The sequence below is a fragment of the Diadema antillarum genome, unplaced genomic scaffold (genome assembly GCF_040938485.1).
Source record: "Diadema antillarum isolate AM-2024a unplaced genomic scaffold, OU_Dant_1.0 seq00000725_RagTag, whole genome shotgun sequence".
NCBI lineage: Eukaryota > Metazoa > Echinodermata > Echinoidea > Diadematoida > Diadematidae > Diadema > Diadema antillarum.
The window spans coordinates 721,396-744,363 of NW_027271628.1; the positions used below are offsets into that span (position 1 = coordinate 721,396).

General features: G+C 37.8%; 1 protein-coding gene across 1 annotated transcript; it reads left to right on the plus strand.

Moving 5' to 3' along the window:
- The first annotated feature begins 566 nt into the window (after positions 1 to 566).
- LOC139738147 (neurotrypsin-like) lies at positions 567 to 15,341 on the plus strand. The gene is made up of 8 exons (XM_071648809.1): positions 567 to 642; positions 3,756 to 4,103; positions 5,588 to 5,920; positions 6,723 to 7,049; positions 7,747 to 8,070; positions 10,307 to 10,627; positions 12,212 to 12,532; positions 13,242 to 15,341. Exons 1-5 carry the CDS (start codon positions 579 to 581, stop codon positions 7,851 to 7,853), a joined length of 1,179 nt encoding a protein of 392 aa, XP_071504910.1. The 5' UTR covers positions 567 to 578; the 3' UTR covers positions 7,854 to 8,070; positions 10,307 to 10,627; positions 12,212 to 12,532; positions 13,242 to 15,341.
- Positions 15,342 to 22,968: the final 7,627 nt, after the last annotated feature.

Genomic DNA, 22,968 nt, shown 5'->3' on the forward strand with positions numbered 1-22,968 from the left:
AACTCTTGAGATACATTACTTACTTCAATAAAAGAAGTCTTTTCCCCAACGTTTGGTAGATTGCTAGAATCCTGAAAATAGAACAAAAGACGTGCACAAAGGAACATAATGAGGTATCAAGGCACATTGTTTTTAGTGAAGTGTACCTTTTATTTGCTTTCATTTTCCGTAATCGCGACGGGAGTGACGTCATTATTTGCTTGTAGATGCTTGCATATGGATATGTCAACCTGTGAATCCGCAGGGTTCAAAGTCAGGCACGGAATCAAATTCACGTTTGTGTGTGTGTGTTTGTGTGTGTGTGTGTGTGTGTGTGTGCGCCAAATGTGAGGTACCTTGTTGGAGTTGAAAGAAAATTCATTTGAAATCATTTGAATTAATTATCTAATTATCAAAATGTCAGCAAACAATGTGTTCCAAATTTATTGACACTAGCGTCAGAGTTATTTTTTGCCTCGCCCTGTACAAACCGTTGTATGATTGCCCTCTGATCCATGCGTTTAGTACCAAGCAGCTTGCGCTATGTTCATAATCGAGGATAAGACACCAGGAGTTTCAAAATATACTACACCGGCAATATGGCGGGATACTGCGTAACATGGATTGTGATATTTCTCTTCGGAACCACCTCGGCTCTTATTGGTAAGCAAGTCAATGTATCCTCACCTTTTTGCTTTCTGTTAAACGTGTTAGTGTATCAAAAATAACTGATGATAAAAGAAAAAATCACTGTGTGATCAGTCAGGCGGTGCATTACTATAAAATGCGATGTAACGGTTAGACATCAAACCGTCATTATTTTCGAAAACGTCGTATGGAGGATACAGTGTATGTCAATCGTCATGAAGACAGAATTATGTTCAGTGTTTTATGTTTAGTATTTTGGTTAGTTCACTGGTAACATAGAGAGCCACATGGATAATCATTTCTGCTTTACAGCATCATGTAAAAACTGCTGCTTTTATTATATATTAGCGGAAAATGAGCAAAACAAATGGGATTCCATCGCGACATATGTTATCGTAGATCACCAATCACCAATCTCATTATCTCATAGATCACCAATATGAATTCAGCCTAAAGATGTCATTGCAAGAACTAAGACGCACTAAAAGCTGCAACCGAGATACTCTCTTAGCAGAATGATAAAGGCACTGTCCCCATGATACTGAATGTATTCTTTTATACATGCATCAATTTTTAACAGAATTATTTTATCTTTAATTAGAAGACAATTTTGTTTTTCTTCAACAGAATCAAACACAATGTTTTCAGCTGTTGTGCCAACAAAGGGATACACAACGGTCCTACCACCATTTTTAATATGACCTTATTATGACTTTCGTCGATGTTGTTGTTACATTTATGCCATTTAAGTAACTTTGATAAGATGTTTGCTTTCATGGTCTCAAAAGATAAGTGTTACAGTGAGCTACCAAGGAACCTTCAAATATTCTTTTCTGATATCAAATTTTGTGTGCATAAACCCAGTGTTAATGACTTCGAGGATAAACCATAAAAGTTGTTTAATTATCGATAAGATTTCTCATGATACATACCAATGAGATGATTGTGAGATGAAGAAATTTCACCATTATGTTACTCTTCGTATAGAACTTTGGGTGTTTAGTTTAGTTTAGTTTTTTTTCAAGTATTAAAGGGTACTCTTTTCTCAGACTGCCATGAGTTTCGTGCAGTTTGTCCTCGGCAGTTTAATCTCTATAATCAAACAGAACTCTCAATCGCTTTTCACACCCTCTTCCTCCACAAAACATTCTGTCCTTTGGAGACCCTATACAACAACCTTACTGGCCTATCTTACAAATGGGAAGAATAGCTGACCCAAACACCCTTTTCACCCCTCAAGACATTTATACAGAATAAAAAAAATCAGTATACTATACATGACAGTTTTCCCGCCAATTACGCATTTTTGTCAGTCCATTTGATAGAAGGTTCATTCAATTAAGTAAAACCCCTCGTTATCGCACAGTCTGTCTTTCAAAAATGTAACTTGTGCATTTAATTTAGCAGTTCGATTAATGAAATTTGAACATGTGGCATTACAATTCGTAAAAAGGGCATTCAAATTGGGTTGTACTGTACGTTCATTCAAATTCGCCACAAGTCGCCGAAAAGGGTATTTGAGTCATTCAATTTCGCGAATGGGCAGTCAAATTCCAAATATTTTCATTCAAATTAAAGTCATGTTATTTCTTTTTTGAAAAGGTGAGAACATTTGAAGTGTGCAATTCTATGTGACTTTTTGTTTCATTCACACACTGTTAAGCAGTAAAAGTATTAGTTTTGACCCTTAACTCGAGGTTGTTTTCTTTTCTTTCATATATACATGTCATTATAGCCCTACATGTACCAATACTACAGATTAACTTAATCTTCTTATAGTCCTGATTGCACAAGGTAGATACAAACGTATATGATTATCTCTTAAAAAGACAGACAAAAAAAGAAATATCGGAACATTTGATGATCATAACTTTGACTTCCTGAAACTGGCCGACACACTCGGAATAAAGCGCTCAACGGCGAGATAAGTTGTGGCCACATGCACTATTTTCGGACTGGGAGACTCAATCAGAGCACATTAAAAAGAAATGTAGCCATAACCTCTAAAATGAATACGAAAAAAACTGAATTGTAATGATCCTTCCAAAACAATAACGATGTGGGGAAAAAACACAAAACAAAGCAAAAACAAGTGTGCTTAATAATTGATTGCAAAAGTTAGATTGGATGCCCCAAATTGAAGTCGAATGAACGATCGCAGCATATACGTGATCACGTTACCATATCATTCTATATTGAATGAATGAATAACGTTATGGTGCTTGTTTAACGAATTTCAATTGAAAAGATGTTGATTAGAACGAGGTTAAAGGTAATTTGAATACCCCAAAATGAATTTGAATGAAGATATCATTAAATTGAAATACCGAACATGACATCTTATACGCTGAGTTTTGCTTAATTGAATGCAGCAAAAAGGAATTGGACTGACAGAAGTGTGAACTTGGCCGGGAAAACAATTTTAGAGTTCATAATAGAAGACATCTCATTATCAGCAAATTTGTATACCTATTGATAGATGGTGTGTTTTTTTCTTTTCTTTTTTTTGAGTTGGAGATAAAATGTCACGAAATAATGAAAATCAGTTATGATAAGGTTTTAATAAGTTCCTATTTCTTTTTAGAGAAAAGTCATTGATTTTTTTTTTTTTTTTGGGGGGGGGGATCAGATTACTAAACATGATGAAATCCGATATGCTCATATTATTCTGCAATTACCTTTTGTCTCCTCTTTGCATTTTTTCTCAGTTTCCTCGCTTTGCCGTTAATTCCTTTCTTTCATGACATTCACTGCTATAATGTTGTAATACTTCCTTGCGTTTTATTGTAATAATTCATAACTCTTAGATACTAGCCACAAGCTATAATTCAATTGTCTGTGATTTAATCTAATAAAAAAAGGTAAAATACTGTAATTGAAATAGATTCATCAGTTTTATTGGTATTAATAACTGTGGAGAAATTTGATTGTGACACATGGCACTAATCATGATAGCTCACAGATATTTTATTACAAACTATAGTTCAATTGTTTATGATTCAATCATAAAAAAAGGATGTGAATGAAATAGGTTTTATCAGTTTCAGAGTTTAGTGGCAATAAGTTGATTTACCATATAATTATATGATATGAAATATCACGTTTGACTCCTCTTTTGAATTTAAAAGGTGACGTCAGACTGGCTGATGGTCGTTCGTCTAGAGACGGCCGACTGGAAATCTACCTCACCAACGATAGGGGCACTGACATGTGGGGCACTGTCTGCAGTACGGGATGGGGCAGCGAGGAGGCAGAAGTGGCCTGCCGTCAACTAGGAAATGACGGAGTGAATAGAGCGTACTATCATGCGCCAACCAGCAGTCATTATTACTATTCCCACGTGACCCAGGCGAGCTGTATTGGAAACGAGGCTAAACTTATCGACTGTGACCTCACTTACTATAATGGTGGGACTCATTGCTATTACCTCTCAGTCGTGGCTGTCGACTGTTACTCGTTAGTACCAGATCCCTCGGGTAAGTCACACACAATAATATGCACTGCTAATTAATCCATAAGAGAATGTAGTCTACGATCCAAAGGTAAAACCATCATGAAATTTAGTAATGACATGACTATTTCTTGAATTGTATCAATTATCTATACGTGTCATATCACTTTTACTGTTTTTTGTGGCTCTTTATACGTTTTCCTCTACTATACAATAACAGACCGTGTATTGATACATACAAATATTCATACAATTATACCGATACTTTTTCTTCCCATTATTTTTTCTTGCACATTGTATTGTATTGAGAATGGAATGCAGAAATAAAGCTGATTGAACTTCTGTGTGAGTATATGCAACCTGAAACGTAAGATGACATATTTAAGTTAAATAATTATTTCCACCTAATCATGTTATTATCTTTCAAGTCTTCTTTAAAGGCAGGGTAATCCTATACAGAGTCACAAATGCATGGTATGCCCTGCGTTAGTATACGTACATTACGATGTGCGCACAATCAAAAACGAAAACAAAGCGATCTTGGTACAGTTAACGAACAATTGGTTTGCAAGAGCATAAACACATGGGGTGAGACATATATTATTTAAAAACAAGCAAACAAAAAGAAAAACCCAACTTCAATAGATGATACTATGGCGTCTAACTGCTTACTTAGTGCAAAGGGTATAATAGACATATCATATAGAAGATTGGAGTTGTTACATTACTTTATGTCACCTGTATGTTAGGCGCTTAAAATGTTTACTATTACTATTATTATACAATTCTTCATGATCATACAGGGTGCTTATAATGCGCCAATTCCACATAAGTACGGTGCTCAAGGCGCAGTAGTAAAAGTGAGTAATGAAGTACAAACATCATTACACAAACATGCACATGTAAATGAATGAAACAATAATGATGATGGAAAAAATCATATAGGGTATACAATTCTACTGGAAAGCAATTACAACGGTACCCTCGGCAACGATAACTTTAAAAACAGTTAATCAATCCAAACACAATTTCAGGGTATGAAGCTATAACTCATTGCCCACATCTTACAGAAAACCTTATTTAATTTGCTTTAGTGGTGGAAGAGAAATTAGGATTTTTGTAGAGCATGTCAGGAATCCCTTCCCTCCAAGTTCCGTCTATTGTGTTTACACATTAATATGCAGTTCCAAGAGCATCCAAGTGCTAAACTTGGAAGAATCAGGGTCATGACATGCTTTACTAACAATTCACATTTCTCTGTGACCACTTAACCAAATTGAATGGGGTTTTATGGAAAATAGAGCTAAGATGTTATTTTTCAAGACCCTGAAGTAGCATTAAGACAGTTTAATCGTATTAGGTGTTATCAATGCAAAAATCTGATTTTATTTTTTTTACTTATTTATCTTTTTTTTTGGGGGGGGGACATACTGTATAAACTACTATGAAAGTATACCTATCATTACAAAATGATCTTATTTTTCACATCGAACTGTTGCTACACTGCAGCCAAGGAAGGAGAAATTCGTCTATCAGGGAGCTCATCGTCGCCCACATATGGTCTCCTACAAATTTATCACGGTAGCTCGTGGGGGTCTGTCTGCAGAGACGGATGGGATAGCATCGACTCGCAAGTTGCTTGCAGGGAATTCGGTTTTCCGACGGGAAGCGGTTCGTCGCAGATCTTTTCCACAGGAGAATTCTTTGGGCCTATCTATCTATCAGAAGTCAGTTGTACTGGGGACGAGGTTGCACTTTCTCTCTGCTCCCATGGTGGCTGGGGAGACACCGATTGTGGACATGAATTGGACATTTATTTGGATTGCAGACCTGATAAGTCAGGCAGGTGTATTCTGTGATAGTGTTCAGTCTCGATTTTTTTTTTACTGACTATTATTGCACTTTGATTAGGGACTGTAGTGAGAATCATACGTTCTGTTGACAGAGTTCTGTCAGAAGTGCCGGTATCATGAGTACACAAAGCTAATTGCTAACATGATTAAAAAAAAGAAAAAGAAATTGAAGCAAAAATCACATAGGCCTATATGTACCGCCTTTAACTACATTATCTGGGACTTTGCACATCGTTCGTGTGCTGTTTTAAGTGTCAGATGCATTTTTTTATAATAATATCATTATAGTGTAATCTATTCGGGATGAGCCATTGATAGGCCTTTGTATTTTCCTCACATTTGATATCAGTCTGTTTTGAATACTGTGCTCGGAAACTTTTTACGTTATATAGTGATTCTGTACACGTTTTTGTTTGTTTGTTTGTTTGTTTGTTTGTTTGTTTTACATTTTGTGTGTTCTTTAATCAAGCTTAATGTGTCATGGATTAATTTGAACTTGATTGTAATATGCACCAATCGAATCTAACTTGATACCTGCTAAAGCATGACACACACAAACAAAGTTGGTAAATACAAAGTGTATAGAAAAGATGAATGACACCCTATTTCGGATGAATGTAGTGAAGATTATCCTGCGACACTAGATGTGAGCAAACGCAGATACATTTTCTTATATGCCGTTGCTGTTATACCATGATTTTATCAGATAGTGATAGTATGTTGTGAGATAAAAACAATTTGCAGTGATTTTATTTCCGTGTCTATTATTTGCCAATATTTTGATTCATCAGCTGAAGATGGTGACGTCAAGCTTGTTGGCGGGGAGAACGCTTGGGAAGGCATACTTCAGGTATTCCACGACCAGAGATGGGGCACGGTTTGCAGTGAAAACTGGTCTACCGACAATGCATTTGTTGTATGCCGTCAGCTCGGCTATGCTGGTATCATAACGCCCAACCGCTCTTTCGGGCCAGGGTACGGTCCAATCCACCTTGGTGAAGTGGTTTGTACGGGGGACGAGTTTACCTTGACAGATTGTTCGCACATTGAATGGGGTGCCAGTGGCTGCACATCCCACGAACAAGACGTTGGTGTCGAGTGCACGGAGGAGAGGTTAGGTAAGTGAACGATTGTGCCATCACTGAGACGTGAGATGATAGCGCGACGAGTCATTACAGTTCTGTACTGCAAACGGTAGACATGAAACATAAATTATGATGTTACAGTTATGTCATATGATGCATGTACTTAAAAATTAGAGGAAGGCAGTTTGTATTTGTTAAACATTATTGAGATAAGGTATCCCGTTTTGTTGTTTTTGTGTTTTGCTTTTTGCTTTACCTAAAGGCTTTTTTCTTTGTTGCCGTTCGCAATGCATAGTCCAATAATAATATTTGTTCTTGGTTTCTTTTGAAAGATAAACATTGATCTGCTGCCGAATTCACAACTCAATAAAGACAAAAAAGTATGTCGCTCTGTTTAAAAATTTTAACTCACTTTACGGTTGCCCTTTTGACATACTTCGTCAGGAGTACACACGGAAAGAAAAAAAAATAAGGATGAGTAGAACAAGCTCACTCTCGAGTGTAAGAGTGTACAATAATATGTTTGAAAAGGACGAAAAGTCTTTTTTGTCAGTGTCTCGGACAACAAACAAATAAGGGATATTCCCTCAGAAAAGGGACATCGGGGTTTTTTTTTCTTTATCAGCTACAGTCTCACAATATCTTTCTTTTAAGAATGAAGTTTCCCACACCAAACATTTCATAAATGACTGAAAACTTTCAGCTTTCTCAATTATCCCTTGACGCGTAGGTGAGGAAGGAAATCTACGTCTTGTTGGTGGACCATTTTCCGACCGTGGTCGAATCGAAATCTTCCATGAGAACAGGTGGGGAACCATTTGCAACAACAACTGGTAGAGAAAGGAAGCACTCGTCGCATGCCGTCAGCTTGGGTTTCCCGGGGTTGCAATCTCAAGCCATTATTACGGGCCAGGTGAAGGACCGATCTATCTCGACGAAGTTTCGTGCACAGGCTCGGAATCGAAACTAACAGCCTGCCGTAGTAGAGGATGGGGTACACACAGTTGCACTCACTCCGACGACGTTGGGGTCCAGTGTTCAACTACTGAACTTTGTAAGCAATCGATTACCCGTTTCTTTCCGATTCTGATCACAAACATACCCGATTGCTTGATAATACACACATTGTCATTTTTCCCGACGATTTTCATGAAAATCAGTGCAATAAGGAAATCATAACATAAATTCTATTCCCTGTGATTGTGTTTCTGTTAACTATTCGCATAGCAGAACGAGGTAAGATGCTATGTTATAACCGAATATTAGGGATTACAATTAGACGGTGAGGAAGAAACTCCCTCTCACCAAGTACAATAACGACAGAAATAATAATAATAATAATAATAATAATAATAATAATAATAATAATAATAAAAACAACAAAAATAATGATGATGATGATGATAATGATAATAATAATGATAACAATAATATAAGTTTTCCTGGTCAATTTCATACTTTTGTCACTCAAATTCATTAATGTGCATTCAAAGTCACACAGCGCACGCACGCGAAAATATTCGAGCATTCAAATTCAGAATCCGAGCGATCAATTTCATTTATGGGCGTTCTATTTCGTTTTCGTGAAATCAAATTCACGATTAGGCATTCAATTTCAAAATTCGAGCACCGACTTTCCTACTCGTGCATTCAAATTCATGCGATAGTCATGTGATAGTCCCAATGAGCTTGTTTGGAGCGTTCAAATTCATTTTTAGGCGATCAAGTTCCTACTTCGTGCAATCAATTTAACAAGGAAATTGGAGTAGACTTTTAAGAAAGGAAAAAGGGCCAACACAAGCAATGAAGGCTTGCATATAGTGTAATTATGATTGTTTGCAGGTTCTACATCGTTCTCTGTCCATGTATTCTTTGTTTTTCATCTCAATAAATTTCAAATTGTAATGTCCCTACAGCAGTGCATCCAAACAACACAACGACAATTAAATCATATTTCTTGATGATACTGCATGCTAACAACGCCCCAACACCACCAACATTATGACAATTCATCAATTTATAGACAAACTGACACACAATGATCTCACATAGTCCCGCAAAAGTAAACCAATAAGACAGCAATACACAACAAACAAGACATACACAATGTTTATCTATCATAGTCGAATTTTTTTTTCCTCGAAGGTGTCAACCAACCCTCCGTATTATGCTCGTCTGTAGGCCTATACAGTGTCTAATGTTTGTTTGTTTGATTGTTTCATTTTCCATCAAAGAAGATGGCTGGATAACCCATATTCAGCTGCAATAGCTGGTCTTCGATTAGGTCCAGTTGTATGTTCTGCTCTTTGCGATGAATAAATGAAGTGAGATCTTTTACGTGCATGAGTTGTGACTCTCTCACACATGTGACTTCCATTTTATGTCCAATCCGAGGGACATGTGCCTGTATATTCCTTTTTGCTAAGCGCGAGTTGAAAATTGTCAGTGAACAGGTGTACCTCTACCGCAAAATAAATAATCATCATAAATCCCAATATATTCAAAGCCAAATGAGAAACACATGCATACACGGCCCCAAACTAACAAAATTCAGGACTTCTTTTAAATGAAATGCAGTTATTTGGAACATGGGTGTCTATTCACGAATTTGAATGACCGACGAGATTCCGTCGCCAGCTTGACATGAATTTGAATGCTCATTGATGAAATGCGTGTTCCTCTCTTAAATTTGAATGCTCCGATAGTGAATTTGAATGTTCCGATAGTGAAGTTGAATACTCGGATAGTGAATTCGAATGGCCGTATTTTGAATTTGATTGCTGATTCAGTGCTGCGAGCGTGGAATGCGTGAAATCGAATGCTCGGAATAGGAACTTGAATGACAAAATTATGAAATTGACCGGGAAAACCTACAATAGTAATAATGATAATAATAACAACAACAGTGTTGATGGAGTCTTCTAATATACACTATCTGTCACACAGTGGCATTCCTGGTGCCCCCCCCCCCAAAAAAAAAGTGAAAAAGAGAGATATCTTTTCGACATTGTTTCATTATTGAAGAGGTATGTTTGAAAAGGAAAAAAATAGCGTGTTATTGGAACAAAACGATTTTGAGTCCTTTCTTGAAAAGAGGTAATGAAGCCTCCATTACCACTTTCGCAGGCAATGAGTTCCAGAGAGAAGAACCGAAATGGAAGAAATCTATGTTGTCTCGTGCCGTGCGCGGGCAACTCGAATGGTGTCAGCAGTGAATGTGTTCCGGCCACATACGTACAGTGGCCTTTTTATTCTTTTCAACATCTAACCCGTTACATTGACATGTCTAGATGAAGGTGATTTACGTCTGGTTGGTGGTACATCTTCCGACAATGGCCGACTGGAAATCTACCATGACTACGAGTGGGGTACCATTTGCGACAGCAGCTGGTCGGCAAGGGAAGCTGTTGTTGCGTGTCGCCAGCTCGATTTTCCTTCGGTTTCTGTTCCCCTCCATGATTACGGAAGCGGTGAGGGACCGATCCACCTCGAAAGAATTTCTTGCACAGGCACCGAGTCGCAGCTGATAAGTTGCGATATTGCTGAATGGGGCACAAGCAACTGCGAACACTCAGAAGACGTTGGGATCAAGTGCTCGAGAAGTGAACAGAGTGAGTAGAAGATAGATCAAAGTGTTCAAATATTCACATAATCTACAGAGTGTACTTTAAAAATGCATCAGAAAACAAATTGTGTTCTTTTGGATTACAAGTATACTTTCTTTCTTACCACCTACCAATTGTGACCGTGCATCACAAAACGAACAAAAAGTCGCACCCCTTGATTTTATATGAGGAAGGTGGAATTGGTCAACCGAGTCATTCTTGAGTTGTTCATATTTTCTTGAAGAGCTATCCTTCGTCTACATTATTCTGTAATTTGGGATCATAACATGAATGGAAAAGTGTGATTTCAGCATTATTTCTACAACCTTTTTTTAGAGGAGAGTAGAATGATCAGGTATGTCTTAGAGGCCCGTTTTCGTTGCTTGAAATCCTTTGCACACTCTTCACTTTCATGTCTAATAACTTTTGAAAGAATAATGCTACTGCTTTGAAAGTTGGCATTAATCATAGACAGAATGTGTTAATATAACATGCTTAATTTCAGCTTAATCTAATAATCTCTTCAGGATTGTTGCTCCGGTGGTTTACATCCTGTGTTTTGTCCCTTTCATCGCACAGCTAGCACAGCTTGGTCAAGATTAACCGCTTGAATAGACCCTGCACTTCAGAGCCTCTTTTCTCAGTTCACACTTTTCCAGAGTGTGCGCTTTCTTTCCAATATTTAGATTAGGAGAGTCCATTTCAGTTGAGCTATAAATCATTTCTAAAGCTTAGAGTCTGTTCTTTCAGAATCTGCCATTAGCTAAAAATCCATGTCTGGCGACATTTTGTTTGTTTTGTGAAGCAGGGTCACAATTTATTAACTGAATAGAGAACATTACATGTGTCCTTTTCGGTTGTCATAAGTTCTGGAAACTATCAATCCCATACGGTGCGATCTATTCGGCTAATTCATTACGTCCATTTTTTCCCCCTCTGTTGGAAAGATACAGGGCAAAAATAGTACAATTCTTAATTTTGACTGATCTGTGACAGTGAGAGCCACTGGTCATCACTGTGAAGCTGTGATATGTTGGTTACGTGGCGATAAGTGCATTCATTTTCCAGTGTATCCCTAGAAAAAACGTAACCGGGTACCGTTTTGTGAAAGTTGTCAGCCCTGAAAAGTAGTGATTCTATGACAATTGAAATAGCTAATCGAAGCCAAAGATTTACCAAACTTGTCAGAAAATGACAACTTAACAAAGTTGAAAACTTTTTTCATGAAACCGTGCCCTGGACGTGCTCTGGGCTTATTCCCCTATTCATCCTGGTTACCGGAATCATTAACGCTGTAGGCCTATGATATTATTAGTTGCTCTCGAAGCCAGTGATACGAAGTAACAGTTGTTTTGAAGAGGTGAAATTCCTCTTTAATGTCCCTCTCTCTAAAAGCAACAAGTCTTCAGCTTAGGAACAGCGAATTCAACGAAGTTCCGAGATAAGTGTTCCACCCTTACAATTAACACGAATTGTCGAATTTAATCGAAAGTTGTCATTAAGAACTCCTTTAATCCTGCAGCATTCTTATTATAGTGGCTTTGTTCCTTCAGTTGACTTTGTATCATTTCATACTCTCTCGGCCTGCAGAGGAAGGTGACCTACGTCTTGTTGACGGTTTATCGCCTGACCACGGCCGACTCGAAATCTTTCATGACTATGAGTGGGGTACTATCTGCGACTACAGCTGGTCAATGGAAGACGCTGTCGTCGCTTGTCGCCAACTCGGCTTTCTTGGAGTTGTAACTGCCAACGTATTTTACGGAGGCGGTGAAGGACCAATCCATTTGGAGAAGGTCTCTTGCAACGGTTCAGAGTCGAAACTGATAAACTGCAATATTCCCGAATGGGGCTCTCTCTACTGCCAACATTCCGACGACGTTGGAATCTACTGCTCGTCTTCTTTGACGCGTAAGTATAAACAGTCAAGACATGTCAGTTTCATTTATAAGGTTTAACTACAACTGGAACTGCATCGGTATTACACTCGTGACTCAGTGGACCGTTCAGCTCACTTTTAATTTGTATTTCACTTGACTATGAAACAAAATATAGAATGTAAAAAAAATACAAGAAGTTCCAAAAATTGAGATTTAATATCAACTGTATTATTGCATATTGCAATATTACACCACAACAGATAGAATCTATCATAACTTAGACATTTGAAATAGAGTGAAATGAAACAAACTGCGTTCATTTCAGTGCCATTTGTATGAAAATGCCTCTAACAGCATCACGTGTAATATTATTATACAATACCAAATGCTTTACGCATGCTTTTGATACGTGTATGGCATATGTTGCCTTGACAACCTGTTCATACATTTGCAGAGATGGAAGTTGTGTTTGCAATACATTGAATAAAACTAAATTCTGATGTCACTTTAATAGGTGATTGAGTTACGCAAGCCTGCCTAATTACCATTCATCCTCGTCTAAGATTCAATATCATCTAGCCGCAATATTCAAACTATAAAGTTTGAATGTGATGTAGCATTCACGAAGTTTTTTTTCGTAGATTTGTGTCTTTATAGTTTAAACATAATCTCCTTGGTCTTTGCAATGATTGCAATAGATCAACACGTTTCGGCAGGCTGTTCTTTGTGCTTGCATACAGCTGCTCCCTCACCGGTGGTCATACCAGAACCAAGAACCGGGATGGAAGCATGGTTGATTGCTGTCATTACAGTAGCATCATTTCTGGTATTTGGCGTTGTGTTGTTCGTCGTACTTTGCATCGTGTGCTCTTCGAAGAAGAAACCCCAGCAGAGTGCTGCTGTTTCGACTTTCGTCAAAGGCCCAACCAACCCTCCGGCGCCATCACCTCAGAACCAAACGGTTATCTACGATCCAACAAGTATGACTGTGGACACAAAGGTCGTGGCGCCGCCTAGCTACTCTGAGGTAACGGAAGAGCAGCCCACATCTAAATAAGTCACCCATAGGGATACCAATGAGTGGAAATGAAGAATCTCACATTCATTCTTTGCATTCTCACGAACACTTCTTCTCAAGGATACCTTTGACATTGTCATCACAAATGTCGCCAATGGTGTTACGAACTTCTGTGTCGCTCTACCGTTTTATTGAACGCTTCAGACATGACAAACACATTTAGTTAATATGGAGGAGGGGTGGACTCATGTAGTGTGATATTACATATTAAGTGTCTTACATGACAAAGCGTACTGTCATTTTGAAAGATTGTCTGGCAAACTTTCGCAATGTTCAAGGTTTGAGAAGATGCATTTAAAAAGAAAACAGAACAATGCCCTGCAGATATACTTCCGAATATCTTACTCAATTGCACTCCTTGGCGTCATCATTTGCTGAATCTTTTTGCAAAATTCACAGTATATTTCTGACTTATGTTGACATTTATTGTAGTACAGGTCAACGGTGATCTTGATTATGCAATTTACATTTACAGAGTGTCTCCAGGAATGATCAACTAGCTTTACCAGTTTATTCAATTTGAACCGTAACGTGAAAGATATACATGTATTCATTTTGTTCATTGTTGCAGGCCCTGGTATAATCAATTAGTATTTCTTTTTGTTGAATATCTTTATCTCTTCGCATGTACGATTTTTTGTGATCAACCTGCAATAATGCGTGGTGTATTATTGTGTGTATTCATGTTTTTGTTATGAACAAGATTTCTCCCCAAATGATAATATTCCAATAAGAATGCGAAGAATATATATATATATATATATATATATATATATATATATATTGGCAACATTAATATACAAATTTTCATATGGTTAAGCTCCCACTCGTACAATGGTTAATGAAATAGAAATGGTCTGTGGCAGGGATTCTCATAACACTCGTTCAGCCAACTCACTCAATGTGGTCATTTCAGAACCAAATCTTTCATGTTTCAAGAAGTGCTTTCGTTTCTCAGGAGCACACGTATGGACTTCATTACCAGACACTCTACAAAATGCCCGGACTGTTCAGAATTTTAAGCGCCTATATAAGCAGTTATATTTTCTGTAATGTATACTTTTGTTGTGACCATCTCAGCTACATATAATCTTTCCTATTACTTTTATTATATAGTATTGCAAATTGTTGACGTGTTTCTTTTGTTTGTTTGCTTGTTTTTTTTTTTTGTAACCTCCTTCTGCGAGTGATTGTGAGGGAATACATATCTTCTTGTCATGATCTACCTCATATTGTGTTTTACATCTTGTTTGTCATTCTTTTTTTTTCATGATCAGTATGATTATGTACTAAAGTGAGATATGTAAGTGAATGTACTATTAAGACCTGTCCAGAGAATCTCAAAACTAATGCCGGTGTTATTTCGGCTATTCCGTCCATTGCAATTCAGTTCAATGTACAAATGAAATTACAGTACGATATCATTATTTTTTTTTTTATTTCAATAGCATTTTTAATGGAAAATCCAGTATTTAATTCAATAAATCATTTAGATACAAAAGACGGCATGTTTTGGCATTGTCGTTTTTTATATTGTTATTTTAAGTCAAGTAGCTTCCCTCATTAGAAACAAAAAAAAATTGCGCTAGGTTGAGTTCAATCTAAAGGTTTATGTAATGATCGGCTGATATGTCTTTTCTTTATTGTATACTCTCTACTGGGAATGCTGCGCAGTTGTTCGATTACTAGTTATTTTAATCAACAGACACATACGTACTTAACATATCAATGCACATCTGCATACATCAAAAATTACTTAATCTTCCACACCTCTATGAATATATATATATATATATATATATATATATATAAATATATATACAGAGACTCCAACTCTCCCGTTTTCGACGGGAGATCTCCCGCCGAAAGCCCATTTTTGCAGAATCTCCCGTTCTCCCGCTGAAGATTTGATTTCTCCCGCCCTGGCTCTGTGTCTCCCGTTGGAAGGGATTTCTTACTTATTGCTATCGTATGTTGAAAAAATTAGCCTTAGATAGCACCAGAGAACATCTAGAACCCTAGGAACTTCGCGCTTCGCACACATCAACTTGGAGTCTCCCGTTTGCGAGGGGTTTCGGGCGGGAGAATCTCCAGATCAGAAGGTGCTTGGGGTTGGAGTCTCTGTATATATATATATATATATATATATATATATGTATAATGACTATGTTTCAAACCTTGCCGAACATGGGTTTGCTATCTTAGCCGTGACTTCCAATGTATTGCACTAATTACCTTTCTTTACTGGCCAGAGGATGTGTGGTTTATCTACTTTTCTTTTAGGAGTTTACCTTGTATGATTCTCGGTACAGCATTAGAATATGACAAAATATTCGAATGCATCTGTAAACGCAATATATGATGACTGGGTTTTAAACCAAGACGGCCGCTGCTGACTCTGAATACTCACAAGGAGGATTCAGCACTTGTTAACCAAAAACCAACTGATAGGCAAGGAAATAACTCCTCCGAACAGGAATTTTACTTTGAATCCGACAGCTCCAATGTCTACATGATATCTTATCTATAAATCAGAGCGTATTTTGCACGACATATATCTATAAATATACTTAAAGCTTGTATGTTTTAAAATGTGCATGTCACTTCACAATAAAAGGAAGGAATGGTTACACTGATATCATTTATTATAAAATGGGTTCAAGAATGTAGCCAATTGGAAGCGCTGAAATGAGTCACGTGTGCGTGCTTTAATTTTTACTATCATGCACGGCCTTGCAAAATGCGTAAAGTCACTGCGTCATAATGTTTACACTAGCAGTGCGCACTTAATCAGGTGTTACAAGTGCGTCGCGCGCTACCATACGCGCTGTCAATCCTGTAAACAACTTCTCGTTCGGGCTGCCAGCCGGCCTTTCTTGTGCACAACAATCATGTGGCGTACGTATACGCTTATACATGTACGTACAGTACTTACATGTGCGGGATTTCCGAGTGCGACGTGCGTAAATGTTTGGGACGAACATCCTCGGACGTCTTGACCCACAAAGGTACGTGAAAAACGCTGACAAATGCTGTTAGTTTTCGAATTTTCGACCCATTTTTATAAAACAAATGATGCACAGGATTATTTCGTGGCGTTAGTGGAGGTGTAGCTCACTCTCGGGTATTTACAATGTAGTGCAACATGCACTCGGCTTCGCCTCGTGCATGTTTCACAATTGTAAATACCCTCGAGTTCACTATACGCCTACACTAACACACTCTATCCTGTGCATCATTTGTATATCATGAGTTAGAGTCACATTGTAAAGAACGATTATCAATATTAGTAACGAATTATGTAGTCTATAATATCAGTGTTTGCGTGTCTACATAGATGTTATCCAAATATGTAGGTATGTAGGACACAGATATGCATGCATACGAGAAGCCGACAGTGTAGTTGTCCTGTACCTCGGTGAGAAAATACTTTGCCATGCTTTACTGAACAGTGACCCACGCGGTCTAACTTTGTGTAAACCTTTAGTGAAAGCAGACAGACCTCTCCCCTCCTTTCTCCATTCTTCTATCCTATATCTATGCAAGTCATCCCTCCCTCCTATTTCCCTATATGTTATGTACAATGTATTACTGTATGTACAAGGGCTGCATGCAAATCAAGCAGGGCTTAAGCTTTAGCCCTTCTGAGTTATTCATTGCATCGCTGATATGTTTTGTTGTGCATTGTACAGGCAATGAAAAACTTACTTTTTAACAACTAATGTCTATGAATACTATGTATGGCACGAATATAATGTATGTGTATGTATCTGCATGTGCAATGATGTAATGCAGGAACCAATAAATCAAATCAAGTGATTAAGGAAAACTGATTTCCCAACCACCCAAGTACAAAGAGCATTTTATTGAGTCAAGTATGATATGGTGCATACTTATGCAATTGTCGCACTTGGGTAAACGTTTGCAACAAATTTATGTTGAGAGAGATAGGCATAAGATTACTAAAAGCGATTTTTTATAAGAATAAATGTATATACCTCCATGATAAACCATTACAATTTAGGGAGCGAAATGTAAAAGTATATAATACAATGAGTCACCACGATCACAATATTGAATAATAACAATACACTTCGTAACATATCTGATAAAGTCGAAGCAGTCCACAGGGAACATCGCTGGGTATTCGATAACTGTTTAATGCAAAAGCGATCTGGACATCATAACTATCAACTCGTCAACATTCACTTTTCAATACATAAATTGCTATAGGTACTAATTGTCCTGATAACATTTTCATAGATGAAATTGTTTCACCTGGTCACCGTTGATTCGGTCAAACCTGAGAAAGAACAAACAATGAAACTACATGTATTTTACTTTTTATAAATCAGTAAGCCTTTGTACTACACTATTTGAGCTCTACAGAACTGTTGACACGAGAGAAAGCGCGCAAATATCAGTAACTGTCGAAAATCTTGGAAATACAAAATAACCATTACTTTGACTTGTACAAGCTGATAATTTTGTCGTAACAATTATGTAAAAAAATGGTAATTTGGAAATTTGGTCATGGAATACACATTTTGTTAACCCGTTCCATACGGGAACCTGGTGGCCTGTGTATTAAGTCTATCGGGATTTCAGAATTTAGTATGGAACGTAGTATGGAATCGATTTACACATATCTTCCTTCTTGGAATCATGTACCTGTATTATTGTAATCTGTATACTGATATTTTACGTGATATCACTAAAAAGAATCTTAATTTATGTATGAAATTATGTTGGAAGAAATTTGAACCAAACAAACAAACAATGACGCATAATGCATGATAATCAAAATGTAAGTTTCTCTTTCCTGCGTCGTAAGCTATAATGTCCTGATCCTTCGTTATTTAGAATTATATATGTGATGCAGTAGATTAATTATTATCCACTGTCAAAGTTCCTGAGATGACATAATCATGTGTATCTCAAGCCTGGATTGTTATACCTGTGTCTGTGTCAATGTCTGTGGTCTAACTGTATGCCGTGGATGAGTCTACTGTGGCGTCAGAGTACTTTGGAGGAGGGGCTCCATCACTCTCTGGGATATAATTAGGGTTGTGATACATTGCACCATTTTCAGAGAATGCCGTGTTTTTACTTTGACCGGTTGGCATGACTTGGCTGCCGACGTAAGTTCCTGAAGCCGCACCGTCTTGCGCTTTCTTAGGTTTCTTCATCGACAACACGTAGACTAGGCCCAGAAGACAGCAGAGTAGAACCACTGATGCAATTACAATAACCGCAATCAGCCATCCTGCCATTCTATCTTTAGGAACTGCGTGCAACAGAGAAACACAAATATTCAAGTCAGGTGGCTCATTCGAGTCTAAGACAGTGGAGAGGCGAACCGTGGGATATTAGAAAATCATCTTCTCAGGCCACCTCGAACAGGCAAACAGACAAGCTGTAGAAAAAAAAAATGTTCCTTATCACTGGTCTCTACTAAAACTACAGTTACCAATCTGCTTACTCGTTGCACTAAGTTAGCTTATCACTTCCGGTTTAAGAGATAACAAATTAACAAAATAAAAAATCCTTAATTTGGGGACTTGACCTCCCCTCTCCCACCCCCACCCAAACAGGGCCAGTGCATCTTTCGGCCCCTACTGAGGGAAATGTGCCCGCTGTACAAAAAATTCTATGCATTCTAGCGATAATACCTGTACAGTTCAGTGAAAATCTGACCATGTGCTTAAAACAAGAAGATGAAAATCTGAAGTTCGCCTCCAACTCGAACCCCCTCTCCCTGCTTATATCTATTAACAAACTTGAAACTGCAGTCATCAATGTTCCTTCTCATAGCACTAACTCAGCTTCTGATTAGCATCTTTAGATGTAAATTTTTCTTTTACATCATGCATGTTGATGTTGATAAAGAATGAAGATATATCTCGGTTTAACTATTGGTGGTAACCTGTCATGCTTACACCGCACAGGAAAGATATTTATGAAGTTGAAGCAATTACTGCTGACGGAGCTAGGAAATCTCTATGCTCAAGCAAATAAAAATAATGTTACAAATGTGTAAAAACAATATTTGAGACATATTTGTGTGACTTACCGACCGCATCACCTGTACACTGAACACCAACATCTTGTTCGTGGGATGTGCAGTTGGTATCATCCCATTCATTGTGTGAGCAGTCTGTTAAAGAATCTTCATTTCCCGTGCAAACCACCCCACCGAGGTGGATTGGACCGTACCCTGGCCCGAAGTATTTGTAGGACGACACGACACCTTCGAAGCCCAGCTGACGGCAGACAACCAGTGCGTTCTCGTAGGACCAGCTGTCATTACAAACAGTGCCCCATTTCTGGTCATGGAATACCTGAAGCCTGCCTTCCCAAGAGTTCTCCCCGTCAACAAGCCGTGTATCGCCTTCACCAGCTGATGTACGACGTTATTCACGTAACATGTAACAGAAAAAAAATATCGTTGCCAATGACTTGAAAATAACAACAACAAAAATTTCTTCCTTCAACTTGTTCTGATAATCAGGAAAATACCAGAAGCAGAAAAGGTCCTACATGATAATAATCAATAAAGGGCCAATCGATTTTCATATTCGTCAAGGCAAGGGGAAATTGAAAGTGTGTTTTTTATTTCAATTAAAGTTGATGATGTGTTGTAACAGGTTGTTTTTGATAGAAATGTTAAAGATGACAGCATCTTGATCAAATCCATGACCGAACTGCATAACGCTAATACGTAAGCCCTTATGGAAGAGCTGAGAGGTGTGGAGTTAAATTGCCGTTTGATTGAAGAGTATGAAGTCAGGAAGATGCCCAACAAAAGTGACGTTGACATTAGCCTTATATGGCTGAGTCGAGTCCACACGTTTCCGTTTCACTCATGAGCCTTGTAATTTTTTGAATAGAGTCTTAAGTCTTCCGCTCAGGTCTGTGCGTCTAGTGCGTCGTGCGAAAATGTTATAAGAAACCAATACCTAAATATAATTGTGGATTGAGTGAAAGCGCCGATACTAGTAATATATTAGAGCACATTAGACGTGTCGGTGAAAGATTAAGGAAAATCGATTCAAAAGTTTGAAATTGTCAAAGTTTTACTGCCGTTTTCACTTGATGCTGAGGAGACCGCTTCATTTTTATGGCGCCATTTTTTTTCAGGTATATTCAAAAGGCAATATTATTCCCCTTGCTTTCTGAAGACTTAAATCAAGTTCTTTTTAATTGTGCTAGAAAGTAAAAAATATGTTGAATATATGCTCTGGACGTGTTGTATCTAATTTCCCATTGGCAACTCATGACAGTTTCAAATAGCAAAATCCTCTAACGGCTAAACTAGTAAAAAATCTTCCGACAATGTTACGATTGAGTGTCAAATAGGCCTATATTTTTTTTTTGAAAGAAAACAGATTGAGGATGAAGTGTTATAAACTGGAGTCCCTCCATGTTAAGTAATTTTTTTCGGCATCTCCTATTGGTAGGAGATGCCGAAAAAATCAAGAAGAATAAGTGTATGCTGAGGGATCGAAGGGCGAGGGGGCGGGTCTCATTGTTTGAGATAATGATCGCAAGCAATGGACCCTCCTCCATAGCTGTTTACATGATTAATGTCAAATACTGTTACATTGCAATGTAACCCAGAAGTCACAAGAAATTACTATACACCATCGGGGCAATGAGGGTAACACCACCACGAGCAGTCAGTCAGGAGACCCCGGCATTTTGGTCGCCTGTCTACAGCTATTAACCAGCTCGTAGCTCCCTTTTGCGCAATGCATGAGCAGAAAAGTACTTTGTACCAACACCCATGATCGGTTTTAAATTCACTGAGATAAGCATCTGTGGTGCCCTGATTATTAATGTTATCCGTACAAATGGTGCAAGCTCATCTACCTGACAGCAAGTCTAGTATTTTAGCACGATTAAGAGAAAGTGTTTCTTAATGCATGGAATGTAAAGCAAAGAAATTGATGCTTTCCCAAATTCTGGTCACCTGGTCTACGCATGCTCATTCTTTGTTTGAACATAAATTCAATAAACTGTTTCATCGGGCAAGTTTTAATATGCATTATGTTACTATATATAGTGAACGAGAAAAAAAGGAAAGGTCGTTTGTACCAACGTGCACGTGAGCTAATAACGAACTGGCTTATTGTGTTCATTATTATAGATAAGGCTCTTTATGAGTCCTTCAAAGGAGACTTTAAACTGTCGGTCCCGTGGATGGTTGGTTACAATAATCAGTACTTCCTTTGGTGGCATTAAATTCATATAAATGTACTTCTAGAGCGATTTGGCACATGTGAAACGCTGTGGAAGTGTGAATACTCCAGTAAGAAATGGCGCCTAATTACAACAAAAACAACATCGCCCTGCGGCAATTTAGAATCTAGATTCTTAACATTTCCTTGAATACATGACCCACAACTATTTGAAGGCGATCCGAGTGCCACATGGATGAAATACCCCATAACAACTTAAACTCTGTATGTATACAGTAAACTGTATACCCCGCAGCAAATGGGTCTCTCCTCTTCTTATTCTTTGCTTTTTTTTTGGGGGGGGGGGGGGGGGGGTGGGGGAGGATGGATTCGCTGTCCATATAGGGTCATGTGTGAAACGGATATGCACGCCGCTTAAAAATGGCATAGTATCTCGTACTGGATTAAAAAAAAAAACACACACACATAAACACAAAATAACAAGAAAACGCAAACTCCGTGTATTGAAATTGCCGTCTTGACATGGTCTTTTGAGCTAGGAAAAAAATAGACAAATCTTAATAAATTTGAAGGGACCCATACGAGACAATTATCATAATTTCGCATCATGTAGTACATAAATCGACAGCTTCATGTACAAATTAATTTTGTCGAATTCAATGTGCTCCCTGAGCAGAGAAAACACTACTCTGAAAAAACAACAACAAACAAATTACACTAAACAATGTTGATGACATAGGAGGTTCACATATCTTTAAAAGAAATATAGCAGTGTAATATTATTACAATTCCGCTTGCTTAACAAGTTCACCTATGTAGAGTCTATGTATGCCGTCTTCTTTTGTTCTGCTTCCTTGGCCCAAAACTCATGTATTGTTATGGTGATTCTGCCATGTCATCATCATTGTTCATTGGAAATTTGTTATAAATTGGGAAATCATTAATATTCTTCATCCCAATCACTGAAAATTCTGAAACCTATACTTCGTATGACTAATTAATTTACAATGGTTGAAATGTAAAAGTCTGAAAATCATCCGAAAACCTCCTTTAATAGGCCCTAATAGGCCTATATTGCGTGATCATTACATAAAATGATACGCAGAACATTAAAGAAAATGGTTGAAGGTTTTAATTCTCAAAGTCAAGATTGAGAAGTTAAGAGAATAATATAGACACGAACCGTCA

Coding starts and splice junctions, on each gene's coding strand:
- LOC139738147 (XM_071648809.1), top strand. CDS start 579: ATGGCGGGATACTGCGTAACATGGATTGTGATATTTCTCTTCGGAACC. Junction 643..3,755: donor AACCACCTCGGCTCTTATTG/GTAAGCAAGTCA, acceptor TGAATTTAAAAG/GTGACGTCAGACTGGCTGAT. Junction 4,104..5,587: donor GTTAGTACCAGATCCCTCGG/GTAAGTCACACA, acceptor GCTACACTGCAG/CCAAGGAAGGAGAAATTCGT.